General features: G+C 37.3%; 3 protein-coding genes across 4 annotated transcripts in view; 1 reads left to right on the top strand and 2 right to left on the bottom strand.

Annotated features, from left to right (window-relative positions):
• LOC125669493 (dnaJ homolog subfamily C member 21-like) overlaps nt 1–1,320 on the top strand; it is a 22,108-nt gene extending 20,788 nt beyond the window's left edge. For both annotated transcript variants that reach the window (XM_048904027.2, XM_048904028.2), the window contains exon 16: nt 1,120–1,320. In XM_048904027.2, the coding sequence (XP_048759984.2) occupies nt 1,120–1,260 (141 nt within the window). In that variant the 3' untranslated portion in view covers nt 1,261–1,320. The remainder of the gene's footprint in view (nt 1–1,119) is intronic.
• An 8,837-nt stretch (nt 1,321–10,157) lies between these two features.
• On the bottom strand, nt 10,158–12,435 carry LOC125669503 (X-linked retinitis pigmentosa GTPase regulator-interacting protein 1-like). Its single transcript, XM_048904044.2, has 2 exons — nt 11,862–12,435; nt 10,158–10,874 (listed from the first exon to the last, which is right to left on the bottom strand). The coding sequence occupies exons 1-2, from the start codon at nt 12,085–12,087 to the stop codon at nt 10,624–10,626; spliced, it is 477 nt and encodes a 158-aa protein (XP_048760001.2). The 5' UTR covers nt 12,088–12,435; the 3' UTR covers nt 10,158–10,623.
• A 4,759-nt stretch (nt 12,436–17,194) lies between these two features.
• LOC125669501 (uncharacterized) lies at nt 17,195–25,699 on the bottom strand. The gene is made up of 3 exons (XM_048904039.2): nt 25,570–25,699; nt 17,958–18,054; nt 17,195–17,843 (listed from the first exon to the last, which is right to left on the bottom strand). Exons 1-3 carry the CDS (start codon nt 25,694–25,696, stop codon nt 17,327–17,329), a joined length of 741 nt encoding a protein of 246 aa, XP_048759996.2. The 5' UTR covers nt 25,697–25,699; the 3' UTR covers nt 17,195–17,326.
• Between the last annotated feature and the right edge of the window lie 338 nt (nt 25,700–26,037).

Here is a 26,037-nt window from a genome sequence, read left to right as displayed (position 1 = left end):
TTCTGACAGATGGATACCGCATATATTGACAGATGACCAAACACGGGTATGAGTACAAACCGCTAAGCAATTGCTCAAAATGTTTCCCAAATTCAATCAAAGACAATTTGCAAACATTGTTACTGGTGACGAACTATTTCGAACCAGTAAGAAAAATTGGAAACAAAATATGGCTAACTAAACATGGTAGAAGGTCTGTAGTTGCCAAAAGAACCATAAGCACGAAGAAGGTTCTTTATTTTATATTCTTCTCATGTGATGGTATAGCCATACAAATTCCGGTGCCAAAGGGCAAAAGTGTTACAGGTCGGTATTGCCGAGATGTTATGCTAAAAAAGCTCAATAAATGTTATCATAAGCGATGCCCTGTGTCAGGATTTAGGCATGTTCGTCTACTTCATAATAATGCTCCATCACATACATCTGAGCTTGTGAAGCAATTTTTGAAGTCGGAGAAGGTTACCGTCTTGCCACACCCACCATACTCTCCAGATCTAGCCCCATGGGACTTTTTCCTTTTTCCAAAACTTAAAAAGTTCTTATCTGGTCGTTGTTACAAGTCCCAATGAGCCCTTGGCTCAGCCATCAGTCAGTGCCTCAGAGGTCTACCTAAATCAGCGTACCGTGACGCATTTCAGAAATGGATTCAGAGATTGAAATTATGTATTTCAAACCGCAGAGAATACTTTGAAGGGATGTAATGTTCATTTTCACTATTTGAGTCGCATGCTTTTAAGTATCGTACAATACACATTACATATTGAGCAGCCCTCATACATCTCTGCAAGATTCAGATGATTAGCTGTAAGGGGGTCTCTCTGTAAGATTCAATAACAAGTTTGTTACTGCCAACATTTATTCCGCTAAAATGATTAGCATACCTTTGAGCCAGCAAATCATAAAATTTTATACCCACGGAAAAAACCCGCTTAATGGTATTTTCCTATCGCAGGAATACAAGTATCACTTTGCAATAAGCGTGAATTTGTTTTTTAAGTGTGTAAGGATGTTTGACTGTATACCTGAGGAACATTTAGATAATCATGATTTTCAGAAATTTTCATTTGTTTTCTACGTAGGAGTTTCATTGTGAAGTTTCATCAAGCATTTCTATTTTAGGAGATGAAGTGTAATGTGTGTAATGAAATATTCCCTACGAGGAACAAACTGTTTACACATATAAAGGAAGTAGGTCACGCCCTCAGAGTGGAGCAGCCAGCCTCAGCAAATCAGGGCAAGAAAAAGAAAAACAAGAAATGACCAGAAACAATATTTATATTTGTACTTTAACTTGATGTTGATAAAAAGGTGGTTACCATGGCCTGATTTTCTTGTACCTTTTTTTTCTGGGAAGGAAATTTAACCAGAGTGTAGAATACTGAAATACTCTGAGCATGTAAGACAGGAGATAAAATTATTTGTATTGGTTTGTTGATATGAAATAAACAGACTGTACAAACAAATTTAAAACTGGATCATAAATAGTAGATGTTTGCTGTAAATGTTTTTTTTTCTTCATGTTTAAAGAAACACAAAACAAACCATGTCTGGATTTAGGAAGAACCTGTTGCCACCATTTATAATACTGGTAACCAATTTGTTTAAAAGTGTGTGTGTATGTAGAAGAAACCCTGAGGATAATGTGTGTGACAGTGTGTTGATGAATCTCTGACAAGTACCACATCATTATTTGTTGTAATAATGTACATTTTATTCAATTTTCCTGGTAAATGGAAAACTGTTTCAAAATTCATTGAATAAGACTGTAAGTTGGAGTTTGTGCTAAAGTTATCATTCAATCTTTTGGCGGCATTTAAGATCGAGGTAGAAGCATGGAAGTGAAGTAGTATTTCATCAATAACCATTATCCCCAATTATTACTAATAGTTTCAACAATCTTTACATTAAGACATGTCTGTAGCCCATTGAGAAGATAATTTATTTTGTTTGGCAAGAGAACAGGAGATTCTCCATTCATGGAATCATAACATTTGATACAATTTCTGATTTAGAACTGACATTTTCTCTCGGGAGAAAGCTTCTATAGACAGTGCCTAATCTTATAATGATATATACACACTAGCATTATTATATGATAAAGTATGTTTTCATTAAAGTCGACAATACGGTAATTCAAGCTACCAGGCAAGACAATAAACAGTATATGAATTCTATCTGAAACAAATTCACACAGGTATCACAAAACACAAGACCGGGAGGTTGTGATTTTGAGCCCCGCTCGTGCCAAGGCTGCGTCAAACCTAAGATGTAAAACATAAATAGTGATGTGATTCCTCCTTTGCCAAACACTCAGCATTTAAAAGTGAGAATCTTGGTTCTTTGAGATATAACCTTAAAAACAGAGGTCCCATGTTGCGGTAGGCGTTGGCACGTTTAAGAACCCCTACTACTACAGCCGTGAGTGCTAAACATAGGTCTAAATTTGTGACACTTTTACCTACAGTGGGTGACATCTCGATATGAGTGAAAAATTCTCGACGGGGCATACAACAACCAACCAACCAAAACACTATCACATAACGCAAAACACTAGAGATGCATGTATCGCCTTACAAAACACTAGTCAGAGATGCATGTATCCTATCACAAAACACTGGAGATATGTGTATCGCCTCACAAAACATTAGTGATGCGTGTATCGCCTCACAAAACATTAGAGATAAGTGTATCGCCTCTCAAAGCACTAGTAATGCGTGTATCGCCTCACAAAACACTAGAGATGGGTGTATTCCCTCACAAAACATTAGAGATAAGTGTATGGCCTCACAAAGCACTAGAGATGCGTGTATTGTCTCACAAAACACTAGAGATGCGTGTATCGCCTCTCAAAGCACTAGTGATGCGTGTATCGCTTTTTAAAAAAACCCACTAGAGATGCGTGCATCGCCTCAAAAAACACTAGAGATGCGTGTATTCCCTCACAAAACACTAGAGATGCGTGTATCGCCTCACAAAACACTAGAGTTGCGTGTATCACCTCACAAAACACTAGAGATGCGTGTATCGCCTCACAAAACACTAGAGTTGCGTGTATCACCTCACAAAACACTAGAGATGCGTGTATCGCCTCACAAAACACTAGAGTTGCGTGTATTCCCTCACAAAACACTAGAGATGCGTGTATCGCCTCACAAAACACTAGAGTTGCGTGTATCACCTCACAAAACACTAGAGATGCGTGTATCACCTCTCAAAGCACTAGAGATGTGTGTATCGCCTCTCAAAGCACTAGTGATGCGTGTATCGCCTTACAAGTGATATAAACATAGTTGAAAATGACAACCTTAAATCTATGGAGCGCCAAATTAACATAAACTCAAATAATTGAAGATATCTTCAATTATTTGAAGATATCATCAATTCAATTATTGCTCTCTTTAATTGAATTAATGCGTGCATTAAATCAATTATTGCTCTCATCAAATGAGTTAATGCGCGCATCAATTGAATTAATGAGAGCAATAATTGATTTAATGCGCGCATTAATTCAATTATTGCTCTCTTCAATTCAATTGATGTTCGCATTAATTCAATTAATGAGAGCAATAATAGATTTGATGCGCGCATTAATTCAATTATTGCTCTCTTCAATTCATTTGATGAGAGCATCAATTTAGTAGAAATATTGCTCGCAATAATTAATTTAGAGCTCGGTATAAATAATTTGATGATCTCTTTAATTCAATTGAAGATATCTTTAAATCATTTACAATGCTTTTGTATAAGGAATTAATGCGCGCATCAATTCTTTTAAAGAGATCAACAATTCAATTAAAGATATCATTAATTCAATTGTGGATATGTTGAATTGAAGATATCTTTAATTATATAGTTGCTCTCTCTAAAAGAATTATTGCTCTCTTCAAATGAATTAAAGATATCATTAATTCAATTGAAGAGAGGAATAATTGACTTAATGCGCGCATTAAATCAATTATTGCTCTCATCAAATGAATTAATGCGCGCATCAATTCAATTATTGCTCTCATCAATAGATTTAATGCGCGCATTATATCAATTATTGCTCTCTTCAATTGAATTGTAGCGCACATTATATCAATTATTGCTCTCTTCAATTGAATTGTAGCGCGCATCAATTCAATTGTTGATATCATTAATTCATTTGAAGAGATCATTAATTCAATTAAAACGCGCATCAAATCAGCTGAAGAATTAATGCTCTCATCAATTCAATTAATGCGCGCAATAATTCAGAATTGAAGATATCATTAATTATTTGAAGAGATCTTTAATTCAATTGTTGCGCGCATCAAATGAATTGATGATATCTTCAAATAATTGAAGATATCTTCAATTATTTGAGTTTATGTTAATTTGGCGCTCCATATAAATCACTCATTGTAAAAGGTATGTAATTCAGAGAGCTCCAATCTTTCAACTGGAGACAGAAATTCATCTCTTATGAATTCTGTCAGAGATTGTGCCAGACGATGATCTGAATATGGACACTTTGTCAGAATGGGGGAAAGTTACGTGTATAAGAGGAATATTAACATCTCGTGTTACATATTGTTAAAACAAAAATGCATTCCATCTATTTCTGTGCTTAGTAAACCAGACGTGATGAAAGAATTGGATAGGTTACATGAGGAATATTTCCTAGTTGAAGGAACTCGAAACAATGTTCTCTTCACTTGTAAGATTCGTTATTACAACTGTATTTTAGAAACTTGGCTTTAATCCCACACTTGGTAATTCAACTCGCACTCAAAGTATCTTTCTAAAAGACGAAATTCTTAAAAATCATACCTCAGTTTTAAACACATTTGATATTCCAGTCAATGGGACGGATGGATAAGAATTACAGTACATCTGCTGAATGCCAAAACTTCATGGAAATCCTTACAAAGATACGTTGCAAAATCTAGTAAAGTTCTACCAGGTCCCTATCTTTACTCTAAAAAATTAACTACTGTGAAGGAGTAACTTCGGACAACATAATTATGGAAAGAGTGATGTACATTGTAAATCAAATGTAGATTATCAAATATTCCGAAGAATTTTAGTAAATTTGAAATCACAAAACTTTTCTAGAACCAACAGCATGAAAACAAATGAGTTTTCAACACTTTTCACCACCATTCCTCACAATGAATTAACAACTAGGGTTGTTTTTTTTCTCAATCATAGACAGCTGCTGTGTCTTGTACTCAGCCATCCAAACAATTGATTTGTTAATCACCATTCTGATTCTACACTGAAGTTGATATTAGAAAGATGCTGGAGTTCCTTGATAACAATATCTATGTAGTCTCTGGAGATCAGGCCTTCCAACAGTCTGTTGGAATTCCCATGGGCACGAATTGTGGTTCTTTATTATTTGTACAAGTCACTCAAAAACTTCTACGTGAGAAGAAGTAATCTCTTGCTGTCGAAATTTAGTAACATGAACGACGTGTCAGTTCATTGATAATATTCACTTGCATATATATCAATTGGATATATCCCAGTGAACTGAACGTTAAAGCAATACAAGCTGTAACTGACGGTATTTTTCAACTATCCAAGTATGCACAAATTAACACCAATTGGTATAACTGATCTTATGAAAAATTCAGCCAAATAAACAAGGAAAAATATTGCTTGAGGGCATACCTACAATGAGCATTTCGCCAGTTTCAATCGCAATCGTCATATACACAGTCACAGCGAAGGGAACGATGCATGATTGCCGAACATAATCGGGTTGCTGAAATCGAGGTCATAACTGATGTGATTAACTACACGTTTCGTTTGTAATTTTTAAATATTACATCGTTTCAGGAATTACCGGAAGTTCTATAAGTGTAAGAATGTAATGATTACGCAAATGTGCCACTCCGATGAAATCTTGATAATGAATTTTCTGTAAAATTGGCATGTTGAAATGTTTACAAATCTGACATGTGCGCAGAGCCTGTCTTCCGCATTATTCCGAACTGGTGACCTCCGAGATCACTGTTTTCATTGTTACCTTCATATGAAAATACGTTTGATGTTAGCGATATTTAGTTTGTTATGCATTATAAACTGTAGTTGCAATAAAATCAAGTTGTAAGTTGAATTATTCAGAACTGTTAAAAAAGATGAGGTCCTTCAGCACATTGCTAAATGTATTATTCTGGGGATGGTTCTGAGAGAGAGAGAGAGAGAGAGAGAGAGAGAGAGAGAGAGAGAGTGTGTTCTTATAAATCATTTAAGTGTAGTACATTTGTTTTTTCTACTGAGTAGTTTCACGGACTTAGTACAGGGAGCATATCCAGGACGTTATATGATCTGTACGCAGACCAATACTCTCTACTCGTTGTCTGAATCATATGGTCGTTGACATCTATGGAGCGCCAAATTAACATAAACTCAAATAATTGAAGATATCTTCAATTATTTGAAGATATCATCAATTCATTTGATGCGCGCAACAATTGAATTAAAGATCTCTTCAAATAATTAATGATATCTTCAATTCTGAATTATTGCGCGCATTAATTGAATTGATGATAGCATTAATTCTTCAACTGAATTGATGCGCACTTCAATTGAATTAATGATCTCTTCAAATGAATTAATGATATCAACAATTGAATTGATGCGCGCTACAATTCAATTGAAGAGAGCAATACTTGATATAATGCGCGCATTAAATCAATTGATGAGAGCAATAATTGAATTGATGCGCGCATTAATTCATTTGATGAGAGCAATAATTGATTTAATTCGCTCATTAATTCAATTATTGCTCTCTTCAATTGAATTAATGATATCTTTAATTGAATTGTTGCTCTCTTTAAAAGAATTGATGCGTGCATTAACTCCTTATACAAAAGCATTGTAAATGATTTAAAGATATCTTCAATTGAATTAAAGAGATCATCAAATTATTTAAACCGAGCTCTAAATTAATTATTACGAGCAATATTTCTACTAAATTGATGCTCTCATCAAATGAATTGAAGAGAGCAATAATTGAATTAATGCGCGCATCAAATCTATTATTGCTCTCATTAATTGAATTAATGTGCGCATCAATTGAATTGAAGAGAGCAATAATTGAATTAATGCGCGCATTAAATCAATTATTGCTCTCATTAATTCAATTGATGCTCGTATCAATTCAATTGATGAGAGCAATAATTGAATTGAAGCGCGCATTAATTCATTTGATGAGAGCAATAATTGATTTAATGCGCGCATTAATTCAATTAAAGAGAGCAATAATTGAATTGATGATATCTGAGTTTATGTTAATTTGGCGCTCCATAGACATCACTGAGGGTCAACAACCAATTGTTTGCAATATCAATTTAACGTTAACGTAGCACTAATCTAGCGTTAACCACAGTTGGCTATTTATAGAACAGCGTTGTGATTCCTCAAAAACTGCAGCATCGCCACATAATTTTTCTTTAATTTCAGTTGTACCGTCGTATACCTTTGTACATGTGCAGTACAGTTTATGTCTCTTGACTACTTTTTCCGTTATGAAGTCACGTACAGTGTATATTCAGAGACCATGCCTGGTGCGTTTTTCTATACTGTAAATTTCTAATCAAACGCGAAAAATGAATATTCGCATAAAATTGCGTAAAGCTACCCCTTGATAATCTACAACGAGATTAAATAAAAGAAAATCGATTGTATTATAGTGAATCAAGTTTCTATAGTAGATTTAGATGTGTTATTTCAATCTTTTATATCCTAGAAATTAGAAATAGACCAGGGATTAAACTCTTCCGATCCTATATAAACACAGCAGTCTGCCAAGCTAGTCCAGAGAGGTGAGAAGGTGACAGAGCAGTATTGAGATTCTGGTGAGAAGACTAAGATAATAAACAGTATATAGTGAGAAAGCTGAATAAGCCGCCATACTGTCGTGTTATCTTACTACTAAAGACTGAATAAACCCGGAAGTATAGGTTGGGCCATTGTAACTAACATTTGGATATAAGGACCGAATGAGTCTGTACACCGAGCTGGAAAGCCACCTGGTTGGAGACTTTGGGGTGAAGCCAGTAACACAGACCAAAAGTTGTGTTAGCAAGCTTCAAGGACATTGGCAAGGGGCCAAGTGTCTACAACCAGGGGCACAAAGACCGATTGTCCAATAAACTATGATAAGGTGTGAATGATCAATTGGTTTTTGGTTATTAGGGCCCCGTCACATGGCTGTCTACGGTAAGCACTGTCTGTCTGTCTGTCAGCACTTTCTATGTCATGCGATAACCTTTGGAAGTTTCCTTTGAAAAGAAATTCATAAATTTTAATACATATTACTTGGATAGGGCAGACCTCTTTCGATTTTCAGATTTATTGACTTCGTCATTATAGGGTTAGGGGACTTAGAATTTTCACCGGCCGCCAGGAGGCGGTCGGTTATATATGGGCAAGCTGAAGTCTTATATTACGAGAATTTATTCAAAAGCTTCTGTACGAGAAGAAAAAAATCTCCTCTCGACATATAAAGATATATCGACGACGTTTTATATATCAACAATAATCAATTTCATTCATAATCCCAGTGAACCCGAAATAAAGGACACCACATAGTGTTCCACTGGGGATATTTCATTGAACATACATACTTACGGCAAACCAACAACTGAATCTTATGACAAACGGGATGACTTCAGCTTCTCCATCGTCAACTTCTCATATTTATGTAGCAGTATTCCATTGTCATCTGTATATGGTGTTTATGTCTCTCAACTCATTCGATACGCAAGAGCTTGTTTTACGTATGATCAGTTTTTAAATTGAGGTGGTCTACTGACAAATAAATAGATATTACAGAGGTTTCAAAAGTTCGTTTATTGCTGTCCTCGATTCGATTGAAGAGGGCATAAATTTAATTATTGCGCGCAATAATTGAATCAATGCGCTCATCAATTTAATTGATGAAAGCAACCATTGATTTGATGCGCGCATTAATTGAATTGATGAGAGCAATAATTGAGTGGAGACGCACATCAATTCAATTGATGCGCGCATCAAGGTGATGGAATTATTGCTCGCAAAATTACACGCATCAATTTTTATAAAGAGAGCAACAATTCAAATAAATAGATCATTAATTCAATTGTGAATATATGGAATTGAAGATATCGTTAATTATATAGTTGCTCTTTCTAAAAAAAAAATCATTACGCGCATGAAGAGAGCAGCAATTCAAATATTGCGCGCATGAATTGAATTGATGCGCGTTGCAATTTAAACGAAAAGAGCAATAATTCAAATATTGCGAACATTAATCGAATTGATACACGCATTAATTGAATTATTGCTTTCTTCCATTGAATTGTAGTGCGCATCAATTCAATTTTTGATACCATTAATTTATTTGAAGAGAGCAACAATTCAGTTATAGCGATCATTAATTCAGCAGAATGATTAATGCTATCGCCAATTCAATTAATGCGCGCAATTATTTGAATAGATCTTTAATTGAATTGTAAAATCAAATGAATTGATAATATATTTGAATAGTCAAATATATCTTCAATTATTTGAGTTTATGTTAATATGGCGCTCCATAATCAAGACAATAATTTGTCCAAATCACACCGCTATGCAGTACTACACAAATGATAATCAGCGTCACTCGATGCCAGTCTATGTCCAAGTTTTTTTTTCCCCTCATCAGATTCGAATTCTCGAAGATCTTGTCGATGTTCTACCATGGCATGGTTACACGACGGAGAGTCTCAAACCGTGTTTTAATTAATTAATATTCTTCTTTCATGTGCCAACGCCTGTCGCGACAAGCTAATGGTCATATCCGAAAGACCTGCGATTCTCACTTCTAAATGTCGAGCATTTGGCGAAGGAGCAATCACTGCCTATGTTCACGTCGAAGGTTTGGCGCGGCCATGACACGAGCGGAGCTCGAACTCAAGACTTCCGGCTTATGAAGCGAATGTTCCATCATTGAGATACCGCGACCGCTATGAGACGTCATGATACATGTACGGCTGGCATTCTTGTGGAACTTAATGTTACAACACTGCTTTGAAAGAAGAAGATTCACACGTACAAGTTGATTTATCAACTGTAAACATCTATCAACTGTAAACATCTATCAACTGTAAACATCTATCACCTGTAAACACTTCATAGTTTTTAAAGAGACACAAAAATATGAATTATGTACAAGACTTTTATTACAGAAACATGTTTTTCAAATTGCAGGTTAAAGACAAAATATATCATAATTTCGTTCAGCGAGTTCTCTGTTTATTTTACCGTTCTATAATGGGCTATTTGTTGTCTACCAGTAGTAGTTGTCTACCTGAAGTCGTTGTTTTCCGGAACTCGTTGTCTTTTCTATTAAGTTTGAAATGGTCGGATGTAAGAGATACATAATATTACGAATGACGGTGTGATATCATGGATACGATAAACCAAGAGTAACGCATTGTCATTAATTACAGTTACTCACAAGTTATTGTTAGTCACGAATAGTTGTCCGTAAAATGGTAATCAGTGTGCAAATTCAATGATGACAATATAATGGTATAATGGTACATATAAACACACGAATCTTCAATATTCGGTGTCAATCTAACAAGTACGCCCTCGGTTTTCCTATTTTTACCGACACTGCGGCGTTTACTCTTCCACTGAGCTTTCCGATTCCAAATCCGAAGTCAATTTCTCCTCCGCCGTGGGTTCCTGTAATTCCTGAACCTCTTCCTCCACTACTTCCTCCGGCTCTTGGAGCGATTCTGTTTCGTATATTTCCTCGGGGTCGACTTCCGTCTTGGACTTCAAACCTCGGATTTTCTCCAGCTCCTCAGACAACACTTGTTCCTGCACTTGGTCGTCCTTCACCTCTTCCTGTCCCACGTCATCAGAGTAACCTAAAATATCAACATGAGTTTCAGGGGCGAATCCAGATTTTTTTAAAAGGGTTTGCTACCCACGAAATGGGGATTGAAAAGTCCAAAATGGCAAAAAAGCGGCCATTTTTGTTTAAGAAGGTTCACCCAAAGGATTTCATTCTGTGATGAATACATTGATTGCATGTGTTTTCGTGTTTTACATATTACAGAATTTCGTGAAATCATATTTTAAATTGAAATATGATAGATTTGTTAGTCGCTCAAATGAAGGTACATCAAATAGATTATTACCATCAATAATCAACACATACTCGGCAAATACTCTTCAGTGCATATACCGACTCAAAATAACGATTATTCTATTCATTCATTGATTCTATATATAGATATATCACAAGGTCTCTTCCATGTGTACACGAACACTCTTTTGTTAAAGCTTGTCTAGGTCATTTTATTATGCATCCTTTTTTTTTGTATCAAAGTGCTGAAATTTTACATTTTTACGACTTATGTCCTTCTCTGTTTTATCGCTTAATTTTGCCTTACCTAATTATTTTGCGTTTTATACTGGGGCACCTCTTTGGTATTGTGTACCGCTTTGTCTTACTTTACTAAAAAAAAACTTCTTTTGTCCAAAATATATGTGTACTTTTCTTTTGGCTTAAACATTTGAGTATCGTTTTGGCTTAAACACTTTGGTGCCTTTTTAGGCTTTAACACTTGAGTACCTTTTTGGCTTTAACACTTGAGTACCTTTTTGACTTAAACATTTGAGTAACTTTTTTGACGTAAACATTTGAGTACTCCAGTTTTTTTTTTACTTTATCACTTGAGTACTTTTTTTTTTGGCTTAAACCTTTGATTACCTTTTGACGTAAACACATGAGTACTTTTTTGGCTTAAACACTTGAGTACTTTTTTGGCTTAAACACTTGAATACTTTTCTGACCTAAGCACTTGAGTACTTTTTTGACTTAAACACTTGAGTACCCTTTTTGGACTTACCTTGGTCTTTCTTGTCCTCCACAATTTCCTCCAATTGCGAAAGAAGAAACGCCTGTTTCTCCAAGACATCGCCAACATTGTACAACACGTTCTCTAAATTTTTGATTTTCTTTCCATGCGCTTCTACCGTGGTCAGGAGAACATCCACGGCCTCTTCCAGTTCAGAGATGGGAATAGGACTAGCCAAAGCTAGCGGAGCCAGTAAACAAATCCACAGGCACTTCATTGCGCTCTCAGATCTCTTTGATAACTAAATGTATCGGGTGATTTTTCCCGTGTAATATGTAACCGCGTGTAGAGAAGGCGATAGACTCCTAAAGAGGATGATCAATTACAATCCTAGGACGTTGATCAGTTCTCGTGTTTGACGAGATTATGTTACCAATAAGGTGTAAAATACGCATGTACTTTCTATATTCCAGTTAAAACAAAATTAATTCTATTCCATGTTATTGAAAAATAAGAACAGAATTTTAATAAGCTGCACTCCTAATAATGGTAGTTGGCTTTTGTCGGGAAGTGGGTACTTGAGTCTGAAATACTGAAGAGTTATAATGATGCTGCTTCTTCCTACAAAGAAAACTAAAGGGTCCTTGTTGACCTAGATTAGTTACAATAACACTGACTAAATGGGCAGTATTTGACAAGAGACATTGCTGTTACTGGTGTAGGAATACAACAAAGGAAACACAATACCAGGGTTTGATTAATTAAACACAAAATCAATGGCGAGAATAGCGGGTGCACTAAAGGTGCCCGTCAAGTTTCAGATGATGACATGTCGTGGTGTTTTTTTTAGCCAAGTATCTTATCTATATCTGTTTTCATTAAAAGTGAAAGGTGCACTGAAAACAGCGAATGGTCGTTTTTATTTCAGTGTTTCGGTAACCAGACGCGTGATGCGGAGACAAGGAATCTTGACATACATGTATGAGTGTTTAGTGTATAGTATAGTAGATCATTAGACAGGCTTCCTTCTCATTGAAACTAAAAAGAACACAACAACGTAAAAATAAAGACTTTATATTATTCGTTGTATCGCATTAAATATCAAAATGGATGTAGAAATACTGCTTTAATCTTAGTAAATCATGCTAGTTATGTAAGATAATTAGTCTATATAGTCTTGTCTTCATAATTTCTAGTTACTCCAGATGTACGTCGTGATGTAGAATCTAGGTATTGACACCGAGTTCATTCTGTTGCTCATTTCTTATACCATTTAAGACACAGGGGCTAAGCCCGTTTTGGGCCTGAACTCTGTGATACCATAAATATTTATGGTATCACAGAGTTCAGGCCCAAAACGGGTTTAGCCCCTGTGATTTAAGAAGTAATGTCATGAACCAACAAAGCTTCGACAATCGACAAAACATTTATTTTACAGTATTTTGTTTTATAATACTTTAAAGACATTAATGGAGTAAAAAAAGTTTTAAAACTTGTTTGATAACAGAGTGTAATGTTGACCTAGCTGCAGAACTGTAGCTCTCTGGAAAAAATATTGTGACGGACAGAGAGCTACAGATCCACCCCTTATAAAAACCTTCGATTTACGGCGCACAAAAAGCTACGCACGGTTGAGGACTGATATCGTTGTATTCTTGTGTTGCTGTCACATAAATTTAATATCAAAAAATTCTGTCAACAAACGAAATCATCAAAAGCTGTGAGTTTTCAGGTCGTATGGGGCTTTAATGAATATTTGAAGGTATGTTTGGACATAAGAATAGTAGGAAAATATGTTAAGAATTTTTTTGCATTAAATTTATGCGACAGCAACACAAGAATACAACGATATCAGGCCTCAACCGTGCGCAGCTTTAAAATCGAAGGTTTTCATAAGGGGTGGATCTGTAGCTTACGGCGGCGTAGAAAGGCCATGTAAAAAAAATATTATTCGTTCGGACGAATTAGCAATTTGTTCGGACGAAATAAGAATTCGTTCGGACGAATTAGCAATTCGTTCGGACGAATTAGCTATTTTTTCCGACAAATTAGTCATTCGTTCGGACGAATTAGCTATTTGTTCGAACGAAATAGAAATTCGTTCGAACGAATAAGTAAATTTGTTCGAGCAAATTAGTAATTTGTTCGGACGAGTTAGCAATTTGTTTGGACGAGTTTGTTATTAGATATAAGGTAACGCCAATGCCGTAGTTAAACATCGTAAAGTGTAGGTAAGGGAGCACAAAACTTAAAACTACTTTAATGAGGATGTTACAAAATTTATTGATTTCTACAATAATTAAAGGACAGGTATTATAAACTTAGCGAAAGTTTACAAATGCGTAAAAAGATACAGGAAATGCTATTTTTTTAAAAGTCAAAAATAGAGAGTAAAAAATAATAGGCGAGGGTTGAAAGTTTGTGTTTTAAACGCTTAATGTACAATACAATATTTTCTTGTGTCACGGTATACCCGGACTGTATACATTGAAGATGCATTAATTTATATCCATGAAGTTTGTCTGATGTCTCTATTTTTCCTTCAATGAATAAAGCCACTTCAAGCAAATCAGAATATTGCTCTCTTCTAAACAGTTGAGGGGGAGAAAGGACTCTTTTAAGTGTTCTCTTGCTTATCACAAACTCTGCCAAATAAATATAAAATTTCACCTTGATTCCAAGAAAATGGTAGAACTGTACCTTTTCCAGTAACTCCATCTTTATCTTAATATGTTTCTTTCATTTTTTCAACAGAAAATAGTTCTAATTAGTATTTCGTCCGAACAAATTCTATTTCGTGGTAACAAATTGAAAATTCGTCCGAACGAATTTCTATTCCGTCCGAACGAATTACTAGTTCGTCCGAACAAATAACTTATTTGTCCGAACAAATTGCTAATTCGTCCGAACGAATTGCTAATTCGTCCGAACGAATAATTTTTTTAATTTGGCCTTTCTACGCCGCCGTAGTAGCTCTCTGTCCATCACAATATTTTTTTTAGAGAGCTACAGTTCTGCAGCTAATGTTGACCGTGCGTGTCCTCGGACCTTAATGTTGACCGTGCGTGTCCTCGGACCTTAATGTTGACTGTGCGTGCCCTTGGACTTTAATGTTGACCGTGCGTGTCCTCTGACAATGGTAATGTGTATGTTTTTATACGTCCGCCTTCAGACGGGACGTATTATGGTATAGCGATGTCCGTCCGTCAGTGGTTTTCTGTTTCTAATTTTATTTCTGGGTCCTACTTGAGGGTACGAATGATCCTTCTGCCTGTCACATATCAAGCTGAAACTTGCTATGTAGCTTCTTTGTGGATCACTCTAGATCATGTTGCAATTTTGATTCATTTCGACCTCTCTTGCAGGAGTTTTGCCCTTTTATTTGAAAATTATTGTTATATGGAGGGCAGAGTTGTCACTAACGCAAGAATCTGCGTCCTAGACGCAGAAAATTCATTTGGGACGCAAGTTTGTCTGATATGGCGAGTCCCGTGAACGCGTCATGGACGGTGACGGACTCCGAGTAAAAATCATAATTTTACTTAAAAGCTCTGATATTGTGTATTATTAAAACTCGTAGTAGGAAAAAATCTAGGTAAAACGTTACGCTCTAGTGAACCGAGATAATACCACGGAGTTCAGTGTCCCAATCCGACTTGTGTGTTTAGCGTCAGTCATTTGGGGTGTGAATTAGAATACTATATTAAAAAGATAATTAGATAAGTGATTTGACTGCGGATAACTCCGTTTACTTGATCAGGATATGGGGCTCACGGCGGGTGTGACCGGTCAACAGGGGATGCTTACTCCTCCTAGGCACCTGATCCCACCTCTGGTGTGTCCAGGGGTCCATGTTTGCCCAACTATCTATTTTGTATTGCTTGTAGGAGTTATGAGATTGATCACTGTTCGTTATCTTCACCTTGCATACAAAAGGAAGAACATTTTGCCACTGGCAGTTATTTATTTTTATTTCTTATTTAAGAATTTTTTATTTTATTTTTTTTTATAAATCGGGATCTATATTTGAATGTAAATGTTTGTCTTCCGGTAGCGATTTTATTGGAATTGAAAGTTGCGTGCGCGTAGTTTGTAAATACAGATAGTCGGCAAACAAAACAAGTACGCATCTATTTTATTACAATAATGATTCGATTAAAATGCTGTTTGATATTGAATAGGGTTGTAGGGATGATAGGAGATTCGGGGAAGTAATTCTGTTGGCGTGGACAATTAGTCGTCCGAGGCCAAGTCGCGAAGGATTAAAAATAAATCTTAAAATTGATATATGTTTTGTACTGCTTCCATTTTAATTGTCTTATATTTAAAAAAAAAAAGACTCATTAGACCTAAATATGCATGGGACTCATCAAATTTTCATGGGACTCAAGCTGGTTATAAACCACGAGTGCAGGACTCGTCTTCAATAATTCCTAGTGACAACCCTGGGAGGGTACATAATTTGTCCGGTTAACTCCTCCCACAATTTTCAAGTGAGGACCATCTTGTTTTACAGAGTGTTTGTATGGATATTGAACATGTGCACGTGGCAACGATTTTGATTTTCTTCGAAAAATTACAGTTTGTTGAACTAAGTCTGTTTTGAGGAAATATTACACAGAGAGTACATGATTTGTCCAGTTAGTTCCTTCCACAATTTTCAAGTGAAACCTTCTTATTTTGCATAGTGTCTATATGGGTATTGAAGGTGTGCATGTGGCAAGGATTTTGATTTCCTTCAATTTTTGAAAAAAAAATACAAGTTATTGAACTTAGTCCGTTTTGAGGAAATATATTAAATAAAGGACATGGTTTGTCCTTTTAACTCCTCTCACAGTTTAGAAGCTATGATCTTTGTAAATAACTTGAATATGTGCATAGTGCAAGGATTTTGATTTTCAACAATTTTTAAATTTCTTTAATGTTTTAAATATTTACAGGTTGTTGAACTTGGTCAAATTTGGAGACATTTGTTACACACAACACTCTTGGTTTGTCTATCTACCTCTTGTCACCGTTTTAAGCTACGACCCTTAATTCATACAAAGCAAAGAAAGTTTGCCACAGCCTAATGGTGACCGATACTACCTGAAGCAACGTTCTACAAATTATATAAAGAAAAACACTCTATGTAAGAATTTCATTGGCGTATTATGTACCGTTTGTGGTACTCTTGTTATAATATTGACCGTGCTTGTCCACGGACCTTAATGTCGACCGTGTATATATTGTCAGACGATAATGTTGACCGACTTTCTCTTGCATGAATGACTTTAATGTTGAGTATGTTTCCTAAGACAACTTTAATACGGTTTACATAACTAAACTGGAAATTTATTATCAGACTTGCAAGCATTTAAAATCACAGTTTCCCGCCTCAATAGAGTCACAGAAATTTTAAGGCGATAAAAGATGCAGACTTTTGTGTTTCTAATAACACGGAAGGAGCATGTCCATATATCTTCTGATGACGGAGTCGATTTCTAACACCGTCTGACCACTGTCATTGTAATGTTTCACACCACTGACATATACATAGTACAAGAAACGGTGGAATGCTCCGGGGAATTTCTGCCAACACATCCTGTGTCTAACATTTCCGTCGATCCATCCCAATTTGATTGGGGGATCCAGATGTTGGGTTCCAAGTCCACTGTCATGTAGTCCCACTGCAAGGTCAGGTCGGTTGATTCAATGGTTTCACTGAGCAGGTCCTTGCTAATGGACGTTGATGTGTCGATGTCTGTGTTTGGAGTACTGCAGAGGGGCTCCCCAGTCGTGGAATTATCGTCAGTGGTGTGGTTAGAAGCAAGAGTGAATGTCCTCCGTTGTTTGTGCAGCAGACACAAAATTAAGGGACGAATCATCAGATACCCAACTCCAGAACCCAGTCCCAAGGTAAGGACGATCCACGTGTTCCACGTAAACAGCGACATCACGAGGAGACAACAGATGTAGACACGAAATATGTGTAGGAAAGCCAAAACACAGTGCTGAAAGGTCACCGGATAGCTGCGTCCTTCCAAAAGGTATCTAAAAATTAAATTCAGTAGGAAATCAATTTCTTTGCATGTTCCTTGAACACTGTAATTGACAAACAAATTTAAAATGAGAAAGACGGAAAGTCACAATATGCTTAGATTTTACCTAGCAACGTTGATGTTTTCGGCAAGGTTAATGAAGGCGCTTAATGTCTCATGAATTAAACTGAGACCCAGAGTGTAGAGAAGAGCTCCCAACAGACCTACAATAAATACGAGGTTTAGATGTCAGAAAAATCACAATGTTACATCTTATAGTAGCATGCAATTAAGAGACCGTATATCAAAAGGATGCTGGAGTTCCCCATCGACAATATATACGTAGTTTTTGGTGATCAGCTTTTCCAACAGTCTGTTGGGATGTCCATGGGCACGAAATGCGCTCCTTTGTTAGCTGAACTGTTTTATATTCTTATGAGGTAGAATTTATTCAAAAGCTTTTACGTGAGAAGAAAAAATATCTTGCTCTGGCCTTCCATTCTTTATTTAGATATATCGACTACGTTTGTCTATTAGTATTACTCATTTTCACCCATATGTCGATTCGATATAAAAGTGAATTCAAAATATAAGACACCACAAAGTCTTCCACATCTGATTAATAACCGAATATTCTACTGAACATGGACATTAACGGCAAATTCACAACTCAACTTCATGACAAACATTTTTTTAATGTTATCATAAGAAGTCTTAGGGAAGTTGGATGTGTAATTTCACCTTTAATTGTTATTACACATCTCCCTCTCTTTCATTTATGTCATCATTTGTTTAAATTGTCTTCGTGGATCTTAGGAACCTTAATGGCTCTATCCAAATCAACTGAAAAATTCACCTGTATTTTTTCCCCATTCGACTTTTATATTTTATCATTGTTTTATTTTATATATTTTGCAAGTAGGTGTGGACGTTTCGGAGTACGAGAGTACGCTTAAAGTTTTCCCGTTAACAGCATCGCGAGCCCAATCACTACGCCAGTATTTAAAAGTGGGGGCCACAGAGAAGTGGGATTTTCCACGTTACTTTTTGTAAATCGGAAAATGAGAGTTCCCTTGAATTTTTATGGGCCTTACTGTACAGAATTTACGCATAAGAGAACACAGAAAAAGAAAAGAATACCAGTAAAACTGATGGCTGCTCCTCAAACTGCATCTAACCAATGAACTACTTCATATGACGAATGACTCGCACAATTATCAATAATTATCGAGATATTGTTGAAATTATGTTTTTTCATATATAACGTATATGTTGATGACATCGACCTTTACAAAATGACATTGAGTTATCTTTGTCTGGAACTCCGCCATGGCCGGTCCCAAGCCCGGATGAGAAAGGAGGAGGGTTGTGCGCAGGGCCAGCAACCCTGCCATGTAAAAAAAAAAACCCAAACCCGCTACAGAAACCAACACTGAGGAACTTGGAACTGGGGAGAGGATAGACGCTACCCAGGATACTGGATCCATGACGGATGACAGCCAAAGCCGACAGGACACTGACATCCAGACGGCAGACGTTCTCACCCCTAAAGACGTATGTAGAGTTGGATGCTGGAACGTACGCACCCTCTACCAAACAGGAAGGTTAGCGCAAGTCATCAAGGAGATGGAGTTGAATAACATCGAGATGCTAGGAGTTTGCGAAACGAGGTGGACTGGAAATGGATCCCGGAAGCTAGCTACGGGACATACCATCATTTATTCAGGAAGGAAGGATGACCATTATAGCAGAGGAGTAGGTCTTATAACCAACAGAAGACTCAGTAGATGCATGATTGGATGGAAGCCAGTGAGTGACAGAATTCTGACTTCAAGATTTCACTCAAAGTATGCCAAGCTGACAGTCATTATCTGCTACTCTCCTATAGAAGACTCCGAGGAGGAAGAGAAAGAGGCATTCTACGACCAACTTCAGAAGACAGTGGAAGAGACACCAGTCCACGACGTGCATCTGCTATTAGGAAATCTCAATGCAAAAGTTGGGACAAACAACGAAGGAAAAGAACGGGTGATGGGAAAACAAGGATGTGGTATCATCAATGACAATGGAAGCAGACTTGTCAACTTCTGCGAGGACAATAACCTGGTCATTGGAGGCACCATCTTCCAGCACAAGAACATCCACAAATGGACGTGGACATCGCCAGATGGACAGATCAGGAATCAGATAGACCATGTCCTAATAAACAAGAGATGGAGAGGGACACTACAAAATGTAAGAGTTTTACGGGGAGCTGATGCTGGAAGTGACCATTCTCTTATCCCGACAAATCTGAAACTGAAGTTGAGGAAAGCCAAGAAAGGGGAACAACGATCACTGCTTCTTGATGTGCAGAAACTTAAAGATCCAGTGATAATGAGAGCATTCCAGCTGAAAGTCAGGAACAGATTCGAGGTGCTACAAGATCAACAGCAACTCGACCTAGATGACTTCAACACAGTGATGATGGAAGTAGGACAGGAGGCACTTGGGTTGAGAAGGAAGAAGAAAGAAGAATGGATATCAGCCAAGACCTGGGATATGATTGCGAGGAGAAAAGCTACGAAGAGCAAGCTTCTGTCAACTAAGTCACCAAGGCTGAAGGACGGCTTGAAGAGAACATATTCTCAACAGGACAAAGAGGTCAAGAAGAGCGCAAAGAAGGACAAGAAGGACTACATCGAGAGGTTAGTTACTGATGCAGAGGATGCAGCTGCTAGAAAAGATATGGGCACATTATACCGTATCTCTAAATCTCTCAGCGGAGGCTTCAAGAATGCAGAAACACCAGTCAGGAAACAGGATGTGGAACTGACAAGCTGTACGGAAGAGGAGCTAACATGTTGGAAGGAACACTTTGAACGAGTGCTCAACAGAGAGGACCCATCAACAGAAGCAGAGATCAGCCCTTCGGATGAAGTCCTGGATATAAACACTGATAAACCAACACTGGAAGAGGTCACCAAAGCCATCAGGACCCTCAAAAATGGAAAAGCACCGGGATGTGACCAGGTACACGCAGAGATGCTGAAAGCAGAGGACGTGGTAACACCAAGAGTACTGACGGATATCCTGCAGAACATCTGGGAGACAGAGACAGCACCCAGCCAATGGAAAATTGGCCTGATTGTGAAGCTGCCCAAGAAAGGAGACCTGACAGACACCAACAACTGGAGGGGAATCATGCTACTGTCTATCACAAGCAAGGTCCTCTGCAGAGTCATCTTGAACAGAATAACAGACATGGTGGACCCTCTCCTACGGAATGAGCAGGCAGGGTTTCGGAGAGGAAGGTCATGCACAGACCATATCTTCACATTGAGACAGATTATGGAACAGAGTAACGAATGGAACGCCACAGTATATGCCAATTTCATAGACTTCGCCAAGGCATTTGATAGTATCCATCGACCTGCAATGTGGAAGATCATGGCACACTACGGAATACCAGACAAGATCATATCCATCATCAAGATGCTCTATCAGGACTTCCAGGCCAGAGTGATCTGTGGCACAAACCTCACGAACAGCTTCCCACTACAGACTGGAGTGAGACAGGGATGTTTACTATCTCCCCTACTTTTTGTGATGTGTATTGACTGGGTGATGAAGAAGACAACCAGCCAGAACAACAGGGGATTGCTTTGGACATTTGAAAAGTCTCTAGAAGATCTAGACTTCGCAGATGACATTGCACTCCTGGCTCATCGTTTCCAACACATCCAAGGGAAGACAACCGACTTGACAAACTACGGCAGCCAGATAGGTCTCAACATCAACGCCGGAAAGACGAAGATCATGAAAGTTAACAACAAAACAGAAAGAGAAGTGAATATTGGGAACAACGTAGTAGAGGAAGTCTCAGAGTTTGTTTACCTCGGCAGTAAGATCACAGCCGATGGGGATTCAACATCTGATGTAGAGAGCAGAATAGCCAAAGCAAGAGCAGCCTTCGCAAGCCTGAGGAACATCTGGAAGTCAACAGCCATCAGCATCAAGACCAAGATCAGGATATTCAAGAGTAACATCATTGGAGTTCTCCTATATGGTGGCGAGTCGTGGAAGGTGACCAAAGGTATTGTCCACAGACTGGATGTCTTCCAGACCAAATGCCTACGACGGATTCTGAAGGTCTTCTGGCCCAACACCATCAGCAACAAAGATCTATATCAGAGAACGTCAACATCACCAATATCTGAGATGATCAAGATGAGACGATGGAAATGGATCGGACATGTCCACAGGATGGGAGCAACATCAATCCCAAAGATCGCCATGAGATGGACACCAGCAGGAAAGAGAAATAGAGGGAGACCAAAGGAAACATGGCGGCGATCAGTAGAGAAAGAGATGAAGGAGTGTGGATGGACTTGGGGCCGGATTCAGAACATGGCAGCAGACAGACAGAGATGGCAATCCTCAGTGAAGGCCTTATGTGCTTCCTAGCACGAAGAGGATTAAGTAAGTAAGTATCTTTGTCTAGAAGCCATTTGCCTGCTACTTGTTAGTGTGATAGATGACCAATACCTGTTCAAAAACTGTTGATATATGGAACTTTCTTCCTTGACCTATCCAAAATTATCTCACACCAAAGTCCCCGACCCAAGAAATATTTGCGATCAATTACAATCGATTTCTAAAGAAAGGTTGAAGAGATATGAGCTCAGACAGACGGACAAACACGACGGCGACTATACGTTTCCCCGAAACATTTTCGGGGAGCATAAGTCCCGTGGAGATCTGGGTTAGAATAAGTCCTCAGTACCCCTTGCTTGTCGTAAGAGGCGACTAAATGGGGCGGTGTTACAACGCACTTTGAATTTTTTTTTGGTGAAAGTGCGTTAGATTTGGGACCAAATCAACGCACTTTGAAAAAAAAAAAATCAAAGAGCGTTAATATCGACCATATTAACGCATTTTGCGTTAAATAAAAAATTTGCACGACTCGATCGATTCTTGAAGCTTTCAAAACTGATAGATGATTATTTGAACCCTAATATTTGATGATGACGTCACTTCCGGATCTCAGATTTAAACGTTTTGTGGATTTGGGTAATTATTTAAGGGCCTGGCTCTGCGAGAGCCCTGCAATGATTGATACTTCTGTCCCTCCGACCGTCCGTCCGATTTCATTTGTCTTGAACAATATTCCTTTCACTTGACCAAGTCTGGCCAAAGCTTTACCCATAGATTGCTCATGGGTAGGGGGTTGGTAGTGACCTTCATCATATTTCCTAGATTAAAGATGTGCAGTGGCCATGGACCAATTTTCTGGATCAAGGGTCAAAGGTGAACTAATTTCTCTTGTAAAATCCTAGTCTGTAGCATATCCCCCCCCCTGGCTTTACCAGGCTCAAACTTCACCCATAAATCTCTGCTGAGTACAAAATGGTCCTCTCCGAAAACAATATTTTAAAGCTACCTTGCATGTATTTTGCTAAAAGTGGGATCCTTTGAGATGGTCACCATTTCGAGTTTGACCTCTGATGAGACTCTCTCTAGATGCTATGTAACGAGTATGTCAGCGGATCTAAAATCAAATTTTAATTCAATTGGGGGTGGGGCTCGTCTACATGCAATCAGTTTGAATGATTTACCGGTAAAACATCATAAAGATTGACATTTATCTTTGGTTTTCCTTTCCCCCATTCCGACAACAGTAGATCAATTCCTCTCAGTTTGAGAAAGAAATACAACACTTAATCCTCAGTTCCAGAATTTTTGCAACAAAGAGAGAGAGAGAGAGAGAGAGAGAGAGAGAGAGAGAGAGAGAGAGAGAGAGAATGCTTGAAAAGTGAAAGATATAATAAACTTAGATCAATATCCATTTCTTTTGAAAATTTCGTAAACAATAACATACCGCAATCTTTGTTTACAAAACATATAATAAACTCTCTAAAATGAGCTTCTGTGATAATAAAAAAATTATGTTTATCTTTTAAACACATTAGATAATACATTTCTTTGGGTAAAATGTGTCATCTAAAAGTTAAAATTTGTTACTATGCAAAATTAAAATGCTTTATATTACAAAATTAACATTTCACTGGTTTGTTTGTATACATGAAAAGACTCGAGTCTTTGTTTACGTAACACAGATTTAAGGCTAAAATATTGCTTTTATTCTTGCATTCAGAAGGTCAAAATTTTAGCTGTCAACATTATATCAGTTATATTTATAATGTTTAACATAAAAAATGAAAAATATTTTTTTCAAAAATCGTAAACCAGTCCCTTTGTTAGGTGTCTGATGCTGATGTACACTCACAACGCACTTCTAAAAAAAAAAAATCTACGTGCTTTGACTTGGTCCCAAAATTTAACGCACTTTATTTTTTGTCAAAGTGCGCTAATTTGGTCCCAGATTTAAGCACTTCAATTTTTGTTCCAAAGTGCGTAATTTTTTCAAAGTACGTTGCCATCGGATAATACCGCAAACATCAGGCCCCCGGATGATGTGATGTATGAAATTAATGTCAGTAGCGATTACTTTTAAGATCACACGCTCCGTACGTCGGTGGATTATAAATTGTTACAGTTTTTATAGGTGGATTATACATCATAAGGGTTTTCTTTTGGTGGATTATGCATTATCACAGAAGGGATGGGATGTTGGTTGGGGCATTATAAATTGATTTTTAAGCCAGTGTACTTTAAGAGTAATCAGTTATCTAATGTAAAAATGTCTTCACTAAAATGATTTTATCAAAATTCACACCTACGAAAGGGGAGAAAAGGAACTCGTTCAACCAAAATAAACTATAATTATATTGTTATCAAGTTATCCTAAAAACTGTATCCTATTCGGCGTCAATTACATGTACTATCTTAAAGAAATGAATTCAATTTTTGAAAATACGCAAGGGAATGAAGTGCGGCACTTTATGCCGGCATACTTCATGAAGTGCGTCATGTATTTTCAAAAGTGAAATTCATAAAAATGTAACATAATAACATTAAGAATACAAAATTAAGAGGAGAGCAAATACATATTACTGGATTCACCAGAGGTGGGATAAGCTACCTAAGAGGAGTAAGCATCCCCTGTTGACCGGTCACATCCGCCATGAGCTCTACATATCTTGATAGGTAAACGGAGTAATCTGTAGTCAAAATCAGTTTGTAAAGAATGACCTAACCATTGGAATGAAACACGTCAGGCAGCATTCGACTTTATGACAGCTTGCATTAATTAGCCAATTAGTTCCCTGGGATATATCGAATCGACATATGAAAGTGAGTATTTTTATAGATAAATTGTCGATGTACCTAAATGCCGAGTTTAAGGCCACAGAAGGAGATTTTTCTTATCGTGGAGAATCTTTTGAATAAATCTTACCTAATAAGAATACAAAAACATGTCAGCAAATAAAGATGCACAATTCGTACCCATAGGAATTCCAACAGAATATTAGAAGACCTGATCTCCAAAGACTACGCAGATATTGTCGATATCTATATTCTACTTTCATTTCCGTTGGAATTACAGTCGTTAGACGAGACATACTGCATTTATCAGTTCATACTCGCATTATTTACAACTGCATTGCATTCAAGGGGAAATACTTATCATTGTAGATATATCAAAGGCAGAAACATTGTAAATGTAAATATTCTTTTATAAAATCCAGTAGCCATATCAGTTGCAGATAAAACTAGTGAACTTTTGTGTCTTAGTTTGTCAATGTCTGTAATTAGATTAGTCTGACTACATAAGAAATTAAATCAGCCAAGCTTACCTTTCTGATCCGTGAGATCCCACCCATGGAGGAGGTACGTAGAGTTGTTCTGCATCGGTAACATCATCTGGAATGGCAGGAGAGAACATCTGAAGGACAGACTGTGATCAATGACATAAAGTTTCATTAGTGAGATTTAGTGCGTACTTTGGAAAATATTACTTGCTTTACAAAAATTTAACTTGCAAAATTTGCACATTGGATCTATCAGGATTTCAAAAAGCACAAATTGGGAAGCAGACCACAAACATCTGATTTTTAATCTTAGAAGTCGTACAAAGGAACACAAATATTACTGATCAGGGGAAAAGAATGAACAGTATTTAATTTCACTATTCAGGAGGGAAACCACGAACTTCAGTATTTAATCTCACTAATCAGGAGGGAAACACGAACTTCAGTATTTAATCTCACTAATCAGGAGGGAAACATGAACTTCAGTATTTAATCTCACTAATCAAGAGGGAA

The sequence above is a fragment of the Ostrea edulis genome, chromosome 4 (assembly GCF_947568905.1).
Source record: "Ostrea edulis chromosome 4, xbOstEdul1.1, whole genome shotgun sequence".
NCBI classification, from domain to species: domain Eukaryota; kingdom Metazoa; phylum Mollusca; class Bivalvia; order Ostreida; family Ostreidae; genus Ostrea; species Ostrea edulis.
This window is presented reverse-complemented; position numbering and strand designations above follow the sequence as displayed.